The sequence below is a fragment of the Nerophis ophidion genome, linkage group LG26 (genome assembly GCF_033978795.1).
Source record: "Nerophis ophidion isolate RoL-2023_Sa linkage group LG26, RoL_Noph_v1.0, whole genome shotgun sequence".
NCBI classification, from domain to species: domain Eukaryota; kingdom Metazoa; phylum Chordata; class Actinopteri; order Syngnathiformes; family Syngnathidae; genus Nerophis; species Nerophis ophidion.
The window spans coordinates 14,395,436-14,413,776 of NC_084636.1; the positions used below are offsets into that span (position 1 = coordinate 14,395,436).

The 18,341-nt window shown below is 39.3% G+C and overlaps 1 protein-coding gene across 1 annotated transcript; it reads left to right on the plus strand.

Annotated features, from left to right (window-relative positions):
- The first annotated feature begins 8,041 nt into the window (after nucleotides 1–8,041).
- On the plus strand, nucleotides 8,042–17,302 carry slc10a4 (solute carrier family 10 member 4). The gene is made up of 3 exons (XM_061888413.1): nucleotides 8,042–8,763; nucleotides 13,804–14,014; nucleotides 16,548–17,302. The coding sequence occupies exons 1-3, from the start codon at nucleotides 8,309–8,311 to the stop codon at nucleotides 17,076–17,078; spliced, it is 1,197 nt and encodes a 398-aa protein (XP_061744397.1). The 5' UTR covers nucleotides 8,042–8,308; the 3' UTR covers nucleotides 17,079–17,302.
- Nucleotides 17,303–18,341: the final 1,039 nt, after the last annotated feature.

Below are 18,341 nucleotides of genomic sequence, written 5' to 3' on the forward strand. Positions count from 1 at the left end.
TTTGCGTAGAGATTTTTGTATTTTTGTTGTCTTCACAACTACTCAACTTTAGCATACACACTTTTTTAACTTTGTTGTTTTCACAACTACTCAACTTTAGCGTACACACATTTGTAGCTTGGTCTACTCCCGTTCTGTTGCTTTAGCGAGAACGGGGATTTTAGTGAGTATTCACTGACTAGTTCACGACTCTTACGACTATATCGAATCCTTCACAAACAATGTGTACGATTTATTATAAACATCAAAAACAATTGAGTCTCTGGCGAACCCATTGTCTATTTTTGGAATTATCAATGAGCAAAACTGTTTTCACGTACTGTTATTAGAGACAATTTCGAATTTCAAACCAACCGAGTGTACATGTTTTCTTTACAAACCATTTTGGTGAAGACAAAGTATTCTTTGACGATCATACAAGACATCAAATAATTTTGTACCCACAAAAAAATTTAAGAAAGCTGATTACTTTTGAAGAAACCTTTTGTAAGGAGGTAAGGTAAACATTCAAAACAAAAAAAAACAAGATGCTTAAACAAGACAAATGCTGGTTATAGAGAACACGCACACAGCAAAAACAATAACTGGAACAAAAAGCGGTTGGTTAATGTAAAGATTTTTTTTTTCTTTTTATTAAAAACTAATATAGTATTAAATGACAGTCATCCCTCATTTATTGTTGTTAATTGGTTCCACACCCGACCAAAATAAAAACATTTCCACAAAGTAGGATACTTATTAATAGATTGACGGCTTTTCTAAATATATGTTTTATTATTATTAGAGCCCTATAGACATGAAACATTATGATGATAGTCTGCCGTGAAATATAGTACAGTACCTAAGATTTATTAATTTTAGTTCAATCGGCCATTTTTATGTTTGAAAAGGCCTACTTTAGGTCAGTACTTTTGAATTATTTTGTCTTACATTGAAAGAGTACAATAAACCACATTTTGTGTGTAATAATAGATAATAAAATGAACTGGAAATCTAATAAAAAAATATATATACAACAAAGTGGCAAGATAAATGTCAATAATGAATAAAACAAAATATGTTCTGGACCAAAAATCACTCCATATTCTCTACTGCTCGCCAATGTTACCAATACCATGTCTGAGTTATTGTGGGAAAATAAGTACAAAAGTACAAATATTTACATAGCATGTTACAAAAAAAAATCAGTTAGAATAATACATAATGAGTGATGAGGGGGACGGGGATGGGCGGGGTGCCCCCACATCTGCGGTCCCCTCCAAGGTTTCTCATTGTCATCCCGTTGCGTTTAGTTTTTTCTCGCCCTGATGTGGGATCTGAGCAGAGGATGTCATTGTGGCTTTTGCAGCCCTTTGAAACACTCGTGATTTAGGGCTATATAAGTGAACTTTGAATGATTGATTGATACATACAGTGATTACAAATACATTGTGTCGCTGCTGTGTTAGATCCGCTTTGGACTGGACTCTCGCGACTGTGTTGGATCCATTATGGATTGAACTTTCACAGTATCATGTTAGACCCGCTCGACATCCATTGCTTTCGTCCTCTCCAAGGTTCTTAGTCATCATTGTCACCGACGTCCCACTGGGTGTGAGTTTTCCTTGCCCCTATGTGGGCCTACCGAGGATGTCGTAGTGGTTTGTGTTGTGGTTTGTGCAGCCCTTTGAGACACTAGTGATTTAGGGCTATATAAGTAAACTTTGATTGATTGATTGATTGATTGATTGATTGCAGGCAGACACCACAGTTGACATACTTCACACAAAAGTCACAATTTCTCTGTGATTGTTGGTACAGAGCTAATGAAGATATGGCAAAATGAGGGTAATAAGTTATTTTCTAGGTTTTCTGTGTATTTTTGTAACATTTATTGCACAGTTAGGTGCGTGTTACAGTTCCTGCTGATCACGAAACACTGCAGGAATGTACCAGTAAAGTGCGCCAAGTATGGCTGCATAGTATACGTTCACAAAAAAAATCATTTTTATTGTAAGTTTATGAGCTGGAATGTGTTTAAAATTATATACAGACATATTATTTTGGTTTATTTCCTCAGAAATCTAACGTCAAAACGACAGCAATTGCATGCATTCGGGCACAGCCGCACACGTATTTGGTAGCAGTCATGGCGCTTGTTTTAGTTGGCCATACTTTTTTTATACACCACTCTGGTGGATAGTGCACGGACCCCAATTTGTCATGTTTTATGTGTCAGGTAAACCACGACGAATGGGGCCTACTGTGGATCAGCAGCCAAGAAGAGCTTTTGCAACCCGTTTTAAAAACGGTTTCATCATGATTTTTACACCAAATAATAGTGCGAGAATCGTTCGAAATTGAAAACTGTTGGATCAAAAATCGATACTGAATTGAAGGCCTACTGAAACCCACTACTACCGACCACGCAGTCTGATAATTTATTAATCAATGATGAAATATTAACATTGCAACTCATGCCAATACGGCCGGTTTAGTTTACTAAATTGCAATTTTAAATTTCCCGCGAGGTATCCTGTTGAAAACGCCGCGGAATGATGACGCGTGCCTGCTACGTTATTGGTTGGAGCGGACATTTCAGTCCAGCACCACACACGGCTAAAAGTCGTCTCTTTTCATCGCATAATTATACGGTATTTTGGACATCTGTGTTGCTGAATCTTTTGCAATTTGTTCAATTAATAATGGAGACGTCAAATAAGAATGCTGTTGGTGGAAAGCGGTGGATTGCAGCTACTTTAGCAACCAAAACACCGCCGGTGTTTCTTTGTTTGGTCAAGCGAACATGTTTCTCTGCGTCAACCAGCAAGTTTTTGGATGGGAAAATTTTTTATATTAAGTCGGCTCTTACCGAAGACTTGAGTGGAATATGCGACCTCCTCCTGCAGCTCAAAAAGGCAACTGTGATCTTGGCTCCTCGGCTTCTCTCAGAGACACTGGGGTTCACCGCAGCCATCCGACTTTCAGGTATGACTTTATAATCTCACTAAAACACTATTAACACAATAACCAGATAAGGGATTTTCCAGAATTATCCTAGTAAATGTGTCTAATTACATCTGAAACGCTCCTACTGCCGCCGCCTGGAGCCGTCACTGTTTTTTAAGTGCTTCACTCTAACTTTCCTCATCCACGAATCTTTCATCCTCGCTCAAATTAATGGGGAAATCGTCGCTTTCTCCTGTAATGACCAAGTCATTACAGGATCATACGTACATTGGTCATATTCAAAGTCCTCATGTGTCCAGGGGACATATTTCCTGAGTTTATAAACATAATATAAATTAAAAAAAAACAAAAGAAGATGTGATGCCAAGAAATATCAACATAATCATAATAGTATCGACTAGATACGCGCCTGTACTTGGTATCATTACAGTGGATGTTAGGTGTAGATCCACCAATGGCATTTGTTTAGAGACCGGTACGTACTGGTATGTTTCAGAGGCGGTATAGCTCTTCCTGCTGGAGGCTATGATTATAAACAATGTGAGGATGTGAGGAGCCCTACAACCCGTGAAGTCACGCGCACATCGTCTGCTACTTCCGGTAAAGGCAAGGCTTTTTTATTAGCGACCAAAAGTTGCAAACTTTATCGTCGATGTTTTCTACTAAATCCTTTCAGCAAAAAATATGGCAATATCGTGAAATGATCAAGTATGACACATAGAATGGACCAGCTATCCCTGTTTGAATAAGAAAATCTCATTTCAGTAGGCCTTTAAATTGTCACCATAAGAACCGGAATCGAATTGTGAGTTGTTGTAAAATTCCCATCTTTAATAACTGCACAACACAAAAAATTTTTTTGCAAGGACCTCAATGTAATATAGGAGCTATTTAAAGAAACAGTACCGGCATGGTGTTTACTCGGTAGAAGAAGTAATGTCTGCAGCTAAACATACAAAAACGGAATATTCTGATAGCATTAAAAGACCAAACAATAATGCCCTCGCCTTCTAAAAATGCTTTTATTAAAGAGGCTGATCTCTCTGGGAAATCTACGATGTCACCCGCAGATTTGCATCTGCTCAAAATTGCTTGGTGTTCAAGACTCATTTATCAGATTTTATTCGAATGTGTTCCCTCTCTCACACTAATAGTCAACAGGAAGACCCATCCCTATTGAATGAAACGACTCAACGTGATTACATTTGGTAAAGGGTGTGCGCATGTACCAGGAAGTATAGGTGACACACACAAACATCATTCTTTCATTACATACCTGGAGTGTCCCATTAGTTTAATGGCTGTGTTTCAAGGGGAGGGGGTGCGGCGGGGGCTTGACGACAGGCCTGAGTCACCCACCGCCGCAGCCCGTCCTGTCCTCCCTTGTCCCGCTCCAGACCGCCTGACGTCAGTGCTTTTTTTTTATTTCCTGTGCTCGAGATCGCCGGCTGATAGCGCAGAGAGGGGCCCGGCTGTACCTGCAGACACACAAACATGTTAGATATGATTGACAAAAAAAACAACAACACTGATGAGACATGTGATATTTTCTGCAGACACTTCATTAGGTACCCCTGCACCATCATCATAGTGGCATCTAGTGTTGTCCCAATCCCAATATTTTAGTACCAAAATGATTGATACTTTTCTAAATAAAGAGGACCACAAAAAATGCATTATTAGCTTTATTTTAACCAAACAAATCTCATTGTACATTAAAATAGTGAACATACAAAACAGTTTGGCTTCTATTACTAACTAAGCAAACAAAGGCTACAAATTTAGTCTGCTGACATATGCAGTAGCATATTGTGTCATTTTGCATTCTATTATTTTGTCAAAATTATTAAGGACAAGTTGTAGAAAATGAATTATTAATCTACTTGTTCATTTACTGTTAATATCTGCTTACTTTCTTTGAACATGTTCTAGCTACACTTCTGTTAAAAAGTAATAATTATTTATTCTTCTGTTGTTTGGATGCTTTAAATTAGTTTTGGATGATGCCACACATTTGGGTATCAATCCGATACCAAGTCATTACAGGATCATACGTACATTGGTCATATTCAAAGTCCTCATGTGTCCAGGGGACATATTTCCTGAGTTTATAAACATAATATAAATTAAAAAAAAACAAAAGAAGATGTTGTGATGCCAAGAAATATCAACATAATCATAATAGTATCGACTAGATACGCGCCTGTACTTGGTATCATTACAGTGGATGTTAGGTGTAGATCCACCAATGGCATTTGTTTAGAGACAGGTACGTACTGGTATGTTTCAGAGGCGGTATAGTACCAAATATGATTCATTAGTATTAATGAGTACTATACTAATATCGTACAACCCTAGCGGCATCCAAGCAATTGTGACTTTACAAATATAGTACTAACAAGGTTTGTGATCATTGGTCCTCACTCATAATCAGAATATTAGAAACAGCTTCTTGCTGCAAGTTACTCATGAGTGCATCGATGTTTAAGATGCCTTTGAACATTTATATGTAGAGTCACGATGACTTTACATACACTTGTAAAGAACATAATGTCATGGCTGTCTTGAGTTTCTAATAATTTCTACAACTCCTATATTTTTTGTGAGCACACACATACTTGTTAGTCACAAAAAATATTCATGAAGTTTGGTTCTTTTATGAATTTATTATCGTTCTACTAAAAATGTGACCAAATCTGCTGTGTCAAAAGTATACATACAGCAATGTTAATATTTGGTTACATGTGCCTTGGCAAGTTTCACTGCAATAAGGCACTTTTGGTATCCATCCACAAGCTTCTGGTTGAATTTTTGACCACTTTTCTTGACAAAATTGGTGCAGTTCAGCTAAATTGGTCGGTTTTCTGACATGGACTTGTTTCTTCAGCATTGTCCACACATTTAAGTCAGGACTTTGGGAAGCCCGTTCTAAAACCTCAATATGAGCCTTATTTAGCTATTCCTTTACCCATTTTTGACGTGTATTTGGGGTCATTGTCCTGCTGGAACACCCAACTGTCCCCATGACCCAACCTCTCGGGTGATGATTTTAGCTTGTCCTGAAGAAGAATTAAGAATTAAGGTTTTAGAATGGCCTTCCCAAAGTCCTGACTTGAACGTGTAGACCAGTGGTTCTCAACCTTTTTTCAGTGATGTACCCCCTGTGAACATTTTTTTAATTCAAGTACCCCCTAATCAGAGCAAAGCATTTTTGGTTGAAAAAAAGAGATGAAGAAGTAAAATACAGCACTATGTCATCAGTTTCTGATTTAATAAATTGTATAACAGTGAAAAATATTGCTCATTTGTAGTGGTCTTTCTTGAACTATTTGGAAAAAAGATATCGAAATAACTAAAACCTTGTTGAAAAATAAACAAGTGATTCAATTATAAATATTTTTACACATAAAAGTAATCATCAACTTAAAGTGCCCTCTTAGGAGATTGTAATAGAGATCCATCTGGATTCATGAACTTAATTCTAAACATTTTTTCACAAAAAAAGAAATCCTTAACATCAATATTTATGGAACATGTCCACAAACAAATCTAGCTGTCAACACTGAATATTGCATTGTTGTATTTTTTTTTTTCACAGTTCATGAACTTACATTCATATTTTGTTGAAGTATTATTCAATAAATATATTTATAAAGGATTTTTGAATTGTTGATATTTTTAGAATATTTTTTAAAAATCTCACGTACCCCTTGGCATACCTTCAAGTACCCACAGGGGTACGCGTACCCCCATTTGAGAACCACTGGTGTAGACAATGCTGAAGAAACAAGTCCATGTCAGAGAACCAACACATTTAGCTGAACTGCACCAACTATGTCAAGAGGAGTGGTCAAACATTCAACCAGAAGCTTGTGGATGGTTACCAAAAGCACCTTATTGCAGTGTAACTTGCCAAGGGACATGACACCAAATATTAACATAGTTGTATGTATACTTTTGACACAGCAGATTTGGTCACATTTTCAGTAGACCCATAATAAATTGATAAAAGAACCAAACTTTATGAATGTGCTCCAATCACTATATCACAAAAAGGATAGAAAACTCAAGACAGCCATGATATTATGTTTCTCTACAAGTGTATGTAAAATTTTGGTCACGGCTGTATATTCACGAACAGGCGTATAGTGCAGTATAACAGTGGTTCTCAAATGGGGGTACGCGTACCCCTGGGGGTACTTGAAAGTATGCCCAGGGGTATGTGAGACTTTTTAAAAAATATTCTAAAAATAGCAACAATTCAAAAATCCTTCATAAATATATTTATGCAATATTACTTCAACAATATATGAATGTAAGTTCATTTACTGCGAAAAGAAAAATACAACAATGCAATATTCAGTGTTGACGGATAGATTTTTTGGTGAACATGTTCCATAAATATTGATGTTATATATTTTTTTTTTTTGTGAAGAAATGTTTGGAATTAAGTTCATGAATCCAGAAGGATCCCTATTACATTTCCCAAAGAGGGCACTTTAAGTTGATGATTACTTCTATGTGTAGAAATCTTCATTTATAATTGATTCACTTGTTTATTTTTCAACAAGTTTTTAGTTATTTTTTTCCAAATAGTTCAAGAAAGACCACTACAAATGAGCAATATATTGCACTGTCATACAATTTAATAAATCAGAAACTGATGACATAGTGCTGTATTTTGCTTCTTTATCTCTTTTTCTTCAACCAAAAATGCTTTGCTTTGATTGGGGGGTACTTGAATTAAAAACATGTTCACAGGGGGTACATCACTGAAAAAAAGGTTGAGAACCACTGCAGTATAATATGCAATATTTGGTAAAGCATGCATCCGTGCGTAAAATGCGCACGCACGCTTTCTCTCGCTTCATAAAAGAAAAAGCCGGACCAAAGCAACACCCGCGTTTTCCAGCTTGGTGCACTTTTTGTAAAGAATCCACGCTTCGTACCGACGGTGACGCTTGCTGCTTTCAGCGCGGTTTCTTTTTACGCATGCGTAAATATAGCGTTGTTTTTACTAAAAGCAAAATGTCACCCGGATGAAGTGGCACAAGTACTGCAAAGCTTTACAAGTGCTGGAAAAGCTCCGTCCTGACGCAGTACGCAGTTTGATTGACGTTGTGGTGCTGGGTGAGGGAGGCGGGGGCTTTCAGCGCAGCTATAAAAGTACCGCTGGGACTTGTTCTTTTCTTTCTGGTACAGAGAAGCCCCCGCGGGCTGAGTGTGGACGCTCGCAGCCACAAGAGCGATGGCACCGTCACGACCACGACCCTGTGTGCTACACTGACAAAGCCCACCCAGCCGTGCGTAATCGTCTTTACGCACATCTGTCGCTCACAAGAGAGGCTCTTGTTGCGCCATGGAGAACTCCAGCCTAACGCCGGGAGACCTGACACCCACACCAGACGCGGAGTTAAAGGTGTTCCCCGGGGTTCACCCTTCCGCTGCGGCCGTGGCGCTGATGGCCGGCGCACAGCCGTCCGAGTCCGCCCTGCAGCTGGTGCCAGCCTTCTGGGACTCGCCGCTCAGCCACGGCATCAACGTGTTCGTGGGCCTGGTGCTGTGCTTCACCATGCTGGGGCTCGGCTGCACGGTGGACGTGAGCCAGCTTGGGGAGCACATCCGGCGGCCAATAGGCGTTCTGCTGGCTCTGGTGTGCCAATTCGTTATCATGCCCCTGGTGGCCTTCCTGTTGGCCCTGGCCTTCTCTTTGGACGACGTGGCCGCCATGGCGGTCCTCCTGTGCGGATGCTGCCCCGGGGGGAACTTGTCTAACATCATGTCTCTGCTGGTCCATGGAGAGATGAACCTCAGGTAGGGACCCCTCCCATAATAAAAACCCTTATATACCGTATTTCCTCGAATTGCAGCCGGGGCGCTAATTAATTTAAAACCTCTTCTCACTCCTGCGCTTACCAAAGGCATGCCGTAAAAGTAAGCATGCGCTAATTATTTTAAAACCTCCTCACTCCGGCACTTACCAAAGGTATGCAGTAAAAATTTGAGTGTGATGTAAGCTTGGACCTTAAATCCTACTGAATAGCTCTTAATGTTCTTCCTTTTATGCAATTTCAAATTACCGGTATTGAAATCAGCCTCCTTCATTTTAAAAATGATGACAGGGGAAGTGTCACTCGTGACGTCACGAGTTTGACCAGGCGGTAATACTAAGCATGCGCTAATTATTTTGGGAAGCAAGTTTGACCCGGCAGGAATTCAAGGCAGGCGCATACTATATGCCCTGCGGCAATTCAAGGAAATACGGTATTTGCTTTTGTTTAATTTATGATTTTTACTGATTTTCCCCCTCAATAAATCTACAAGCACGTTTAAAACAAAGATCTCCTCATTAGGGTGATGAGTGAGCTGGAGCCTATCCCAGCTGACTTGGGTGGGGGCCAAAGGTGGCATTCTATCACACATGGACAATTTAGAGCAGGGGTATGACAAAGTAACCACTTGTTTTGATAATATATAATGCTATTAATAAAATCAAATGAATCACATGTTTTAAATTTGGATTAATCATGATTAATCACAGGTTTTTACTCACCTACATACCGTATTTTCTTGAATTGCCACAGGGCTTATAGTAGGCGCCTGCCTTGAATTACTGCCGGGTCAAACTCGCTTCGCAAAATAATTAGCGCATGCTTAGTATTACTGCCTGGTCAAACTCGTGACGTCACGTGTGACACTTCGCCTGTCATCATTTTCAAAATGGAGGAGGCTGATTTCAAAACCGGTAATTTGAAATCGCATAAAGGGAAGAAGATTAAGAGCTATTCAGTAGGATTTAAGGTCCAAGCTTACATCACACTCAAATTTTTACTGTATGCCTTTAGTAAGTGCCGGAGTGAGAAGAGGTTTTAAAATAATTAGCGCATGCTTACTTTTACCGCATGCCTTTGGTAAGCGCAGCAGTGAGAAGAGGTTTTAAATTAATTAGTGCCCTGGCGGCAATTTAAGGAAATACGGTAATTTAAATTACCTTAAAAAAAAAGTCCTCAATATATGGACACAAATGCATTTCTATTGTCAGAATGCAATTGAGGACATTTTTTTTTTAAACGTGTTATTTGAATGCATTACACTTATTTGTTCAAAACTTGCTTCTAGTTACACATCTAAAATCCAATCAGGGTGTGTTTTAGAGTGAACACACCATTCGGAGTCTGCAGCTTTGCATTGTTGTATGTATTTACCTGATCACTGACCGTAAAGTCAACTGCGCCGCCTTTCAGGCAACCACCTGCAGTTTGGGTAGAGGGACATGTACTGCACATATATGCATGATTAATGAACACATTTTTGTGATTAATCACATAAGTTAACTCATTATTTTTGACAGCCCTAATTACAATATATATTATCCTTAGAAAATATTTATAATCATTAATATAGTTATTTACGACAATTATCATTATCAACTAAATCACCCCTTCTGAGGGCGTTAACATACTCAAAAACGTACGTGCAAGTCTTAAGAGCATGGAGAAAAATGCCAGAACGTACACAAATCCTCAAAGACCCATACTGGTGTAAGCCAGGCAGTTAGTCAGCCATTTTCGTTTGCAGGTGCCAATTGGGGGGATAGTAAATGTGTCAAGTTTTTTCCCTATTTATAGTTGTGATGCAGGGTTGAGCGGTGGAAAAGGGGTTAGTGCGTGTGCCTCACAATGGGAGGGTCCTGGGTTTAGTCCTCGGGCTTGGGGTCTTTCTGTGTGGAGTTTGCATGTTCTCCCTGTGACTGCGTGGCTTCCTCCCACCTCCAAAGACATGCACTTGAGGATTGATTGATTGGCGACACTAAGTTGTCTCTAGTCTGTGTCGGTCCTGCGGAGAAGTGGCGACTTGTCCAGAGTGTACCGCGTCTTCCGCCCGAATGCAGCTGGGATAGGCTCCAGCTAACCCCGCAAGCCCCAGAGAGACAAACGGTAGGAAATGGACGGATGGACTATTGTAATGTCGGCCGTCTATAGAATACAGTGCACCTGGAAAGTCTACAGCATTTTACTTTTTCCACATTTTGCTATGTCACAGCCTTATTTCAAAATGGAATAAAGTATTTTTTGTCATCAAAACTCTAGACACAATAAATACTCCAAAATGACGAGATAAGTTTTCTTATGAATTTTGCAAATGTATAAAAAATAACCCAAAAAATATATGTACAAAGGTATTCTCAGTATTTGCTCAAAACTTTGTTGATGCACGTTTGGCAGCAATTACAGCCTCAAGTATTTTTGAATACGATGCCACAAGCTTGGCACACCTATCTCTGGGCAGTTTTGCCCATTCCTCTTTGCAGCATCTCTCAAGCTCCATCAGGTTGATGGGAAGCGTTGGTTTTCATCCAGGATGTCTCTGTACATTGCTGCATTCGTCTTTACCTCTATCCTGACTAATCTCCCAGTTCCTGCCGCTGAAAACGAACCCCACAGCATGATGCTGCCACCACCATGCTTCACTGTAGGGAGCGGTGTCTGGTTTCCTCCAAACATGATGCTTGGCATTCACACCAAAGAGTTCAATCTTTGTCTATTTAGACCAGAGAATTTTGTTTCTAATGGCTTCAGAGTCTTTCAGGTGCATTCTAGCAAACTTTTTTTTACTAAGAAATGGCTTCTGTCTGGCCACTCTACCATCCAGGCCTGATTGATGGATTGCTGCAGAGATGGTTGTCCTGGAAAGTTTTCCTCTCTCCACGGAAGAACGCTGTAGTTCTAATAGAGTGACCATCCGGTTCTTGGTCACCTCCTTGACTAGATGCAGCAATGTGGAGACATCCTGGATGACAACCAACGCTTTTCATCCAACCTTCAGTTTCAGTTTCAGTTCATTTTCAGTCTAACAAAAACATATTCAAACATGGATCACGATTCAAAAATGGATAACATGACTGAAACAGGCAGAAGCAAAAAAGCTTATATGCCCAACATAAAATGTTTTACATTCAATTAAGTTACCTTTTCTAATAATTTTGTAATACAAAAAGAAATAGTCATTCAGCATTTACATTTAAGTTGCCCTTTAACAAATAATACAAAAATATGTACTTACACACATGCACTTTTTTGTAAATAGATAAACATACATACCTTCTAAATACAACATTTAACCAAACAAACATACATTTCTAGTTCACATAACTTTTTTAAAATACATTGTGACATGTTCTTTTTGGAATTAAATACTGAGTCACTCATTTTAATTTCTTTACCAACAGAATTCCACAAATTAACACCGAGAACAGATAAACATCTACGTTTAACAACTAATCTTGCTTTTGGTAAAATAAACTTAGATTCATCTCTTAGATTGTATTTGCCTGTCTGTAGAGAGAAGTATTTTTGAATTCCTTCTGGAAGAGTATTAATTTTTGCTTTGAACATTATCTGTGTTATTTTATAATAAACAATATCTTGAAATTTCATAAGTTTTGATTTAACAAATAATGGATGGGTATGGTCATAATATCCTGCTTTGTTTATTAGCCGTACAGCTTTTTTTTTTTCAGCAAAACTATATCATTAATTATGGTTTTAAAAGTGGTTCCCCAGAGTTCTACACAGTATGTCATGTATGGAAGTATCAAAGTATAATAAATTGTTAAAGAATTATAATTAAGTAATTCTTTAGTTTTATACAAAACACCAAGTGTTTTTGATATTTTTGTTTTTATATAATTTACATGTTGTCTCCATGATAATTTATAGTTAATTATAACTCCCAAAAACTTAGTATCAAAGACACGCTCAATTTTATCTCCATTTATTTTAATATTTACTTCATTAGATACCTCAGTTTTGGTACCAAATATCATAAATTTAGTTTTAGCAATATTAAGTGATAATTTATTCATATCAAACCAGTTTTTAAGCAATGTAATTTCTTGTTCTATTTTTACCAAAAGTTCATAAAAAAATTTCCAGAACAAAGGATGGTTGTATCATCAGCAAACATAAAAAATGTTAAGAAACTTGATGCATCACAAAAATCATTAATGAAAATTTTAAATAACTTGGGACCAATTATAGAACCCTGCGGAATTCCACAAACTATATTTTTAAATCCAGATATTGTATTATCCACCTGAACACATTGTTTTCTATTTTCTAGATATCTCTTGATCCAGGACAGAGCTGGCCCTCGGATTCCGTACTTATCCAACTTATTTATTAACTGTCTGTGATCAATGGTATCACTACACTGTATGGTCAACCTGATGGAGCTTGAGAGGTGCTGCAAAGAGGAATGGGCAAAGGTGGCCTAAGATAGGTGTGACCAGCTTGTGACATTACATTAAAAAAAGACTTGAGGCTGTAATTGCTGCATCAACAAATTATTGAGCAAAGAATGTGAATACTTACAGTATGTACATGTGAAATGTTTTTTATTTATCCATCCGTCCATTTCCTACCGCTTCTCCCTTTTGGGGTCGAGGATTTGTAAAAAATTTGAAAAATAATAAACTTTTTACATTGTCATTATAGAAATTTAAGGACAAAATGAATGTATTCCATTTTGGAATAAGCCTGGAACATAAAAAAATTAGAAACAAGTGAAGCGCTGTGGATACCTTCCGGATGCACTGTACGTTAGGGGCTAATAAAAAGTTGTTCCCTTGGCCGTACATATTTTTGGGTTGTGCAATGAAAAGGAGGAGAAAACCCACATAAGCATGTTGACAATGCGAGGGTATTGCAGAGAAGTTTCTTGAATGGATAGGTTTTGGATAAGATGCAGACAGCAGAGGGTTGCGGAGGGATTCATGTGAAGTGATGAGTTAATTTATATTTTTTAGATTCCAGTTTTGTTAGCCATCAACTAAGTGCAGGGTTTCTTCCACAGCATCATCATGACCATCTCGTCCACGCTGCTGGCGCTGGTCCTGATGCCGCTGTGTCTGTGGATCTACAGCCGCGCCTGGATCAACACGCCCGTGGTCAGCCTAATGCCCTTCGGCGCCATCATCCTCACCCTCTGCAGCACGCTCATCCCTATCGGCCTCGGCGTGATGCTGAGGTACCGCTACACGCGCGTGGCCGACTACGTCCTAAAGGTAACGTTAGCGGGTCTGAACTAATGCTAATGTCATGTAACAATGTGTGGAACCAAGAACCGCAAAATATCAAATTAAGACACTAATAAAAACAAAAAAAAAGTGCATTAGTTAGTTTTACTGTCCGTTTCCTTGCCAAGTGTCTTTTTCGTAAAATGTCAGCACACCAAACATCCAGTCGTACACGAGCCATTAGACGTCTTCAAGGCCATTGGAGAAAGTTATCAACAAACTCCTCCCTACTCACAAAACACAAGGGATTCAGCGTAGTAGCATAACTGGGAACAAAAAAACCCCGTAATTTAAATAGCCGTTGTTGTAATTTGGGTTGAATTGTTCCTTCTTGTCTCCCTTTTATATTCTCTGACCTCACGTTTCGTCCTGTTATTAACCTGTATTTCCTTGATTTGCCGCAGGGCATATAGTATGCGCCTGCCTTGAATTACTGCCGGGTCAAACTCGCTTCCCAAAATAATTAGCGTATGCTTAGTATTACCGCCTGGTTAAACTCGTGATGTCATGAGTGACACTTCCGCTGTCATCATTTTCAAAATAGAGGAGGCTGATTTCAATACCGGTAATTTGAAATCGCATAAAGGGAAGAAGATTAAGAGATATTCAGTAGGATTTAAGGTCTAAGTTTACATCACACTCAAATTTTTACTACATACTTTTGGTAAATGCCAGAGTGATAAGAGGTTTTAAAATAATTACTGCATGCTTACTTTTACCGCATGCCTTTGGTAAGCGCAGGAGTGAGAAGAGGTTTTAAATTAATTAGCGCCCGGCGGCAATTCAAAGAAATACGGTAATTTGTATTTTCCAAATGGATCCCCATGAAATGGATTTAGGATTTTGTTTACTGATTTTTTTATTGCATCTGAATGTCTTCCAAGGCCCTGTGACTGGTTTAGGCACCACATTTGGATGTCATTTGTAATTATCATATTTGGATGACTGCAGACATTTAGTGAAGGGAATTATATTTATATAGCGCTTTTTCCTCAAGTGACTCAAAGCGCTTTACATAGTGAAACCCAATATCTAAGTTACAATTAAACCAGTGTGGGTGGCATTGAGAGCAGGTGGGTAAAGTGTCTTGCCCAAGGACACAACAACATTGACTAGGAAGGCGGAAGCGGGGATCGAACCTGCAACCCTCAAGTTGCTGACACGGCCGCTCTACCAACCGAGCTATACCGGTTGGTATAAGCTTTTGTTCGTCTTAACCGGCGTGGAAATGCATCAACACTTTGCAACGTATCACATTACAAAGAATAAAATGTACGTCTTGTTGGGATTGACAGGCTTGCTATTAAATTTTTAGAAATAAGAAAGAATCGTTGCTCGAAAACTAATGATGTTATCCTCTATGTTGATTACAGCCACTAGGGGGCATATTTGCATGCTAAAAGCCAAAATAAACTTGTAACACGTAATATATGCGGCTTTTACACACACCCAAGTGAATGCAAGGCCTACTTGGTCAACAGCCATACAGGTCACACATAGATCTGGCCGTATAAACAACTTGAACAATGTTACAAATATGCGCCACACTGTGAACCCACACCAAACAAGAATGACAAAAACATTTCAGGAGAACAACTGCACCGTAACACAACATAAAAACAACAGCACAAATACACAGAACCCCTTACAGCCCTAACTCTTCCAGGACGCTACAATATACATCCCCCCTATCTCCCGATTTCAGAGGTCTCAAGGTTAGCAAGTATGTATTCCGCACAATTGGCAAGATAGTCGAGAACAATAGCAACCTTCCTCTGGAAGACTATCAGTCGGGTCTTTTCCTTCAGATTTAAAACTCCTTCCATCAATCCAAATAGCCTTTTAAATAAACTTTGAGACATTCAAAAGTTTTTATTTTCATGATTTTCCACCCAAAAATTACTTCGAAAAAAACTCTTCCGCCGGTCTTTCTTTGCACTTTACCTGCATCTGCCCCGAGACGTTCTCCGTTCATAGCGCAATCCAGGATCATTTATTTATTTTGTCTGCAATTTAACATCAGCATACCCATTAGAGACTAATATTAGTAATCTGTGTCAATTTTACAGCAGACATTAGTTAAAACAAGGTCCCGTAATGCTTAGTGTGACGTCATTGGTCAACGAGAAAAGCAATTCAGTTATCCGCATTAAAACTAAATGATGCACGGGATGTACATGGCATATGACCAATAGTCGCATTTGAGAGTCTGCACATAGGTGTGAAAATACAAAAAAAAAAGAACACAAACTATTTGAGAAATCAGAATAATTTAGTGCATTGAAATGTAGTAAGTTTTTTTTTTTTCAGTATGCGTAAAACTAAATTTGAAAAGCATTCAATCGGGTGTGAGTATTAAATATAGTTAAATAGGCATCATTTTTTCTTTGTTTTTTGCCATTCACTGAGGGGTCTTAAACGCCTCAAAAAGCATAAATTAAGTGTTCAGAAGATGACAAACCATCTTAACAGCAGGAGTGTCCAGCTATGATGTAATTGATGGTCTCCTGTGTCTCCCCAGGCATCTCTCTGGTCCCTGCTCATCACCCTTCTCCTGCTCTTCATTCTAACGGCGGCCATGCTGGGCCCGGAGCTTCTCTCCACCATCCCACCATCGGTCTACGTCGTTGCCCTTTTGATGCCCATGTGCGGCTACGCGGCAGGCTACGGCCTGGCGGTGCTCTTCGACCTGCCGCCCAACAGCAGACGCTCCGTCTCTCTGGAGACGGGTTGCCAGAACGTTCAGCTGTGCACCGCCATCCTCAAACTGGCCTTCCCACCTCAGCTGATGGGCGGCATGTACATGTTCCCGCTGCTCTACGCGCTCTTCCAGGCGGCCGAGGCGGGCGTCTTCATCCTGGGCTACAGGTTGTACCGCAAAGAGGTGCTGCATAAGGCGGACCCCGTGCGGGACGGTGAGGACACAGACATAACGTACCAGAGATTTCAGGACGAGGACGTCGACTTTGACGGGTCTTACGGTGCCGTGACAGTGAGCGACCCCAACACCATCATGTTGGACCCCTGTCCTCCGGATCCTACGCCAGTGTAAACAAACATATCATGAGGGCGGCGGCCATGTTTGTGTGACATACATTTTAAAAACGAATAGGACAATGATGCATGTTAATTGATGTTTTAAAAGCCTGCTTAAAAAAATAATTCATCACGCGTCGAATCAAGTCTGTGAATGTAACAATTCTGTGTGGGAATGAACAAATAAATGTACAATATGTGTATATTAAATAATGTATGCAGAAAATTAAATATGTTATATAAAAGCACCTTTGCCTCCAGCGAGTCTTAATTTTGACACTGTACAGCTAAAACAGTGATTCTTAACCTTGCTGGAGGTACCGAACCCAATTAGTTTCATATGCGCATTCACCGAACCCTTTTTTTTTTTTTTATTCAAGACAAAGTTATGTGTTTTTGGTAACACTTTAGTATGGAGAACATATTGTAAGTAACAAAGACTTAATTTAGAGGTTAGTGGACACTAGGGGAACACATTCTAAGTAACAAAGACTTAATTTGGAGTTATTTGGTTAGGGTTAGACATTAATAAGTACTTAATATAGACTAGTTAAGACCCAATATGTTACAAATTTGCATGTTAATAAGCTACTAATTAATGGTGAATATTTCCCCCATATTAAAGTGTTACCATGTTTTTTTTACTGGTGCACAAAATGAACCGTGCATGAACATCACCTTGTTCAAAGAAAAAAAAAACACTAAACTCACACTGGACTGCATAAACTCACAACAAATTACACACCTGCAAATCAGTGTGACTTCTGCTGTTGCCGTATCCGTAATACGCCAATAGGGAGAAGTTTTTATTGAGACGCTAAGTCGGGTGTGTTTAGACCTCTGCCGAACCGCTGAGGCCGACTCACCGAACCTCTAGGGTTCGATCGAACCCAGGTTAAGAACCACTGAGCTAAAACCTAAAATAAATGCACCACTAGGCCACCTACTCAGTGGCCTAGTGGTTAGTGTCTGCCCTGAGATTGATAGGTTGTGAGTTTAAACCCCGGCCGAGTCATGCTAAAGACTATACAAATGGGACCCATTACCTCCCTGCTTGACAGTCAACATCAAAGGTTCGAATTTGAGGTTAAATGATTCCTGGGCGCGGCAGTGCTGCTGCCCACTGCTCCCCTCACGTCCCAGGGGGTAATCAAGGGGATGGGTCAAATGCAGAGGACAAATTTCACCACACCTAGTGTGTGTGAGACAATCATTGGTACTTTAACTTTAACTTTTGGTCAGCATGTGAATCTTGAAAAAAACTCAACGATTCTCGATA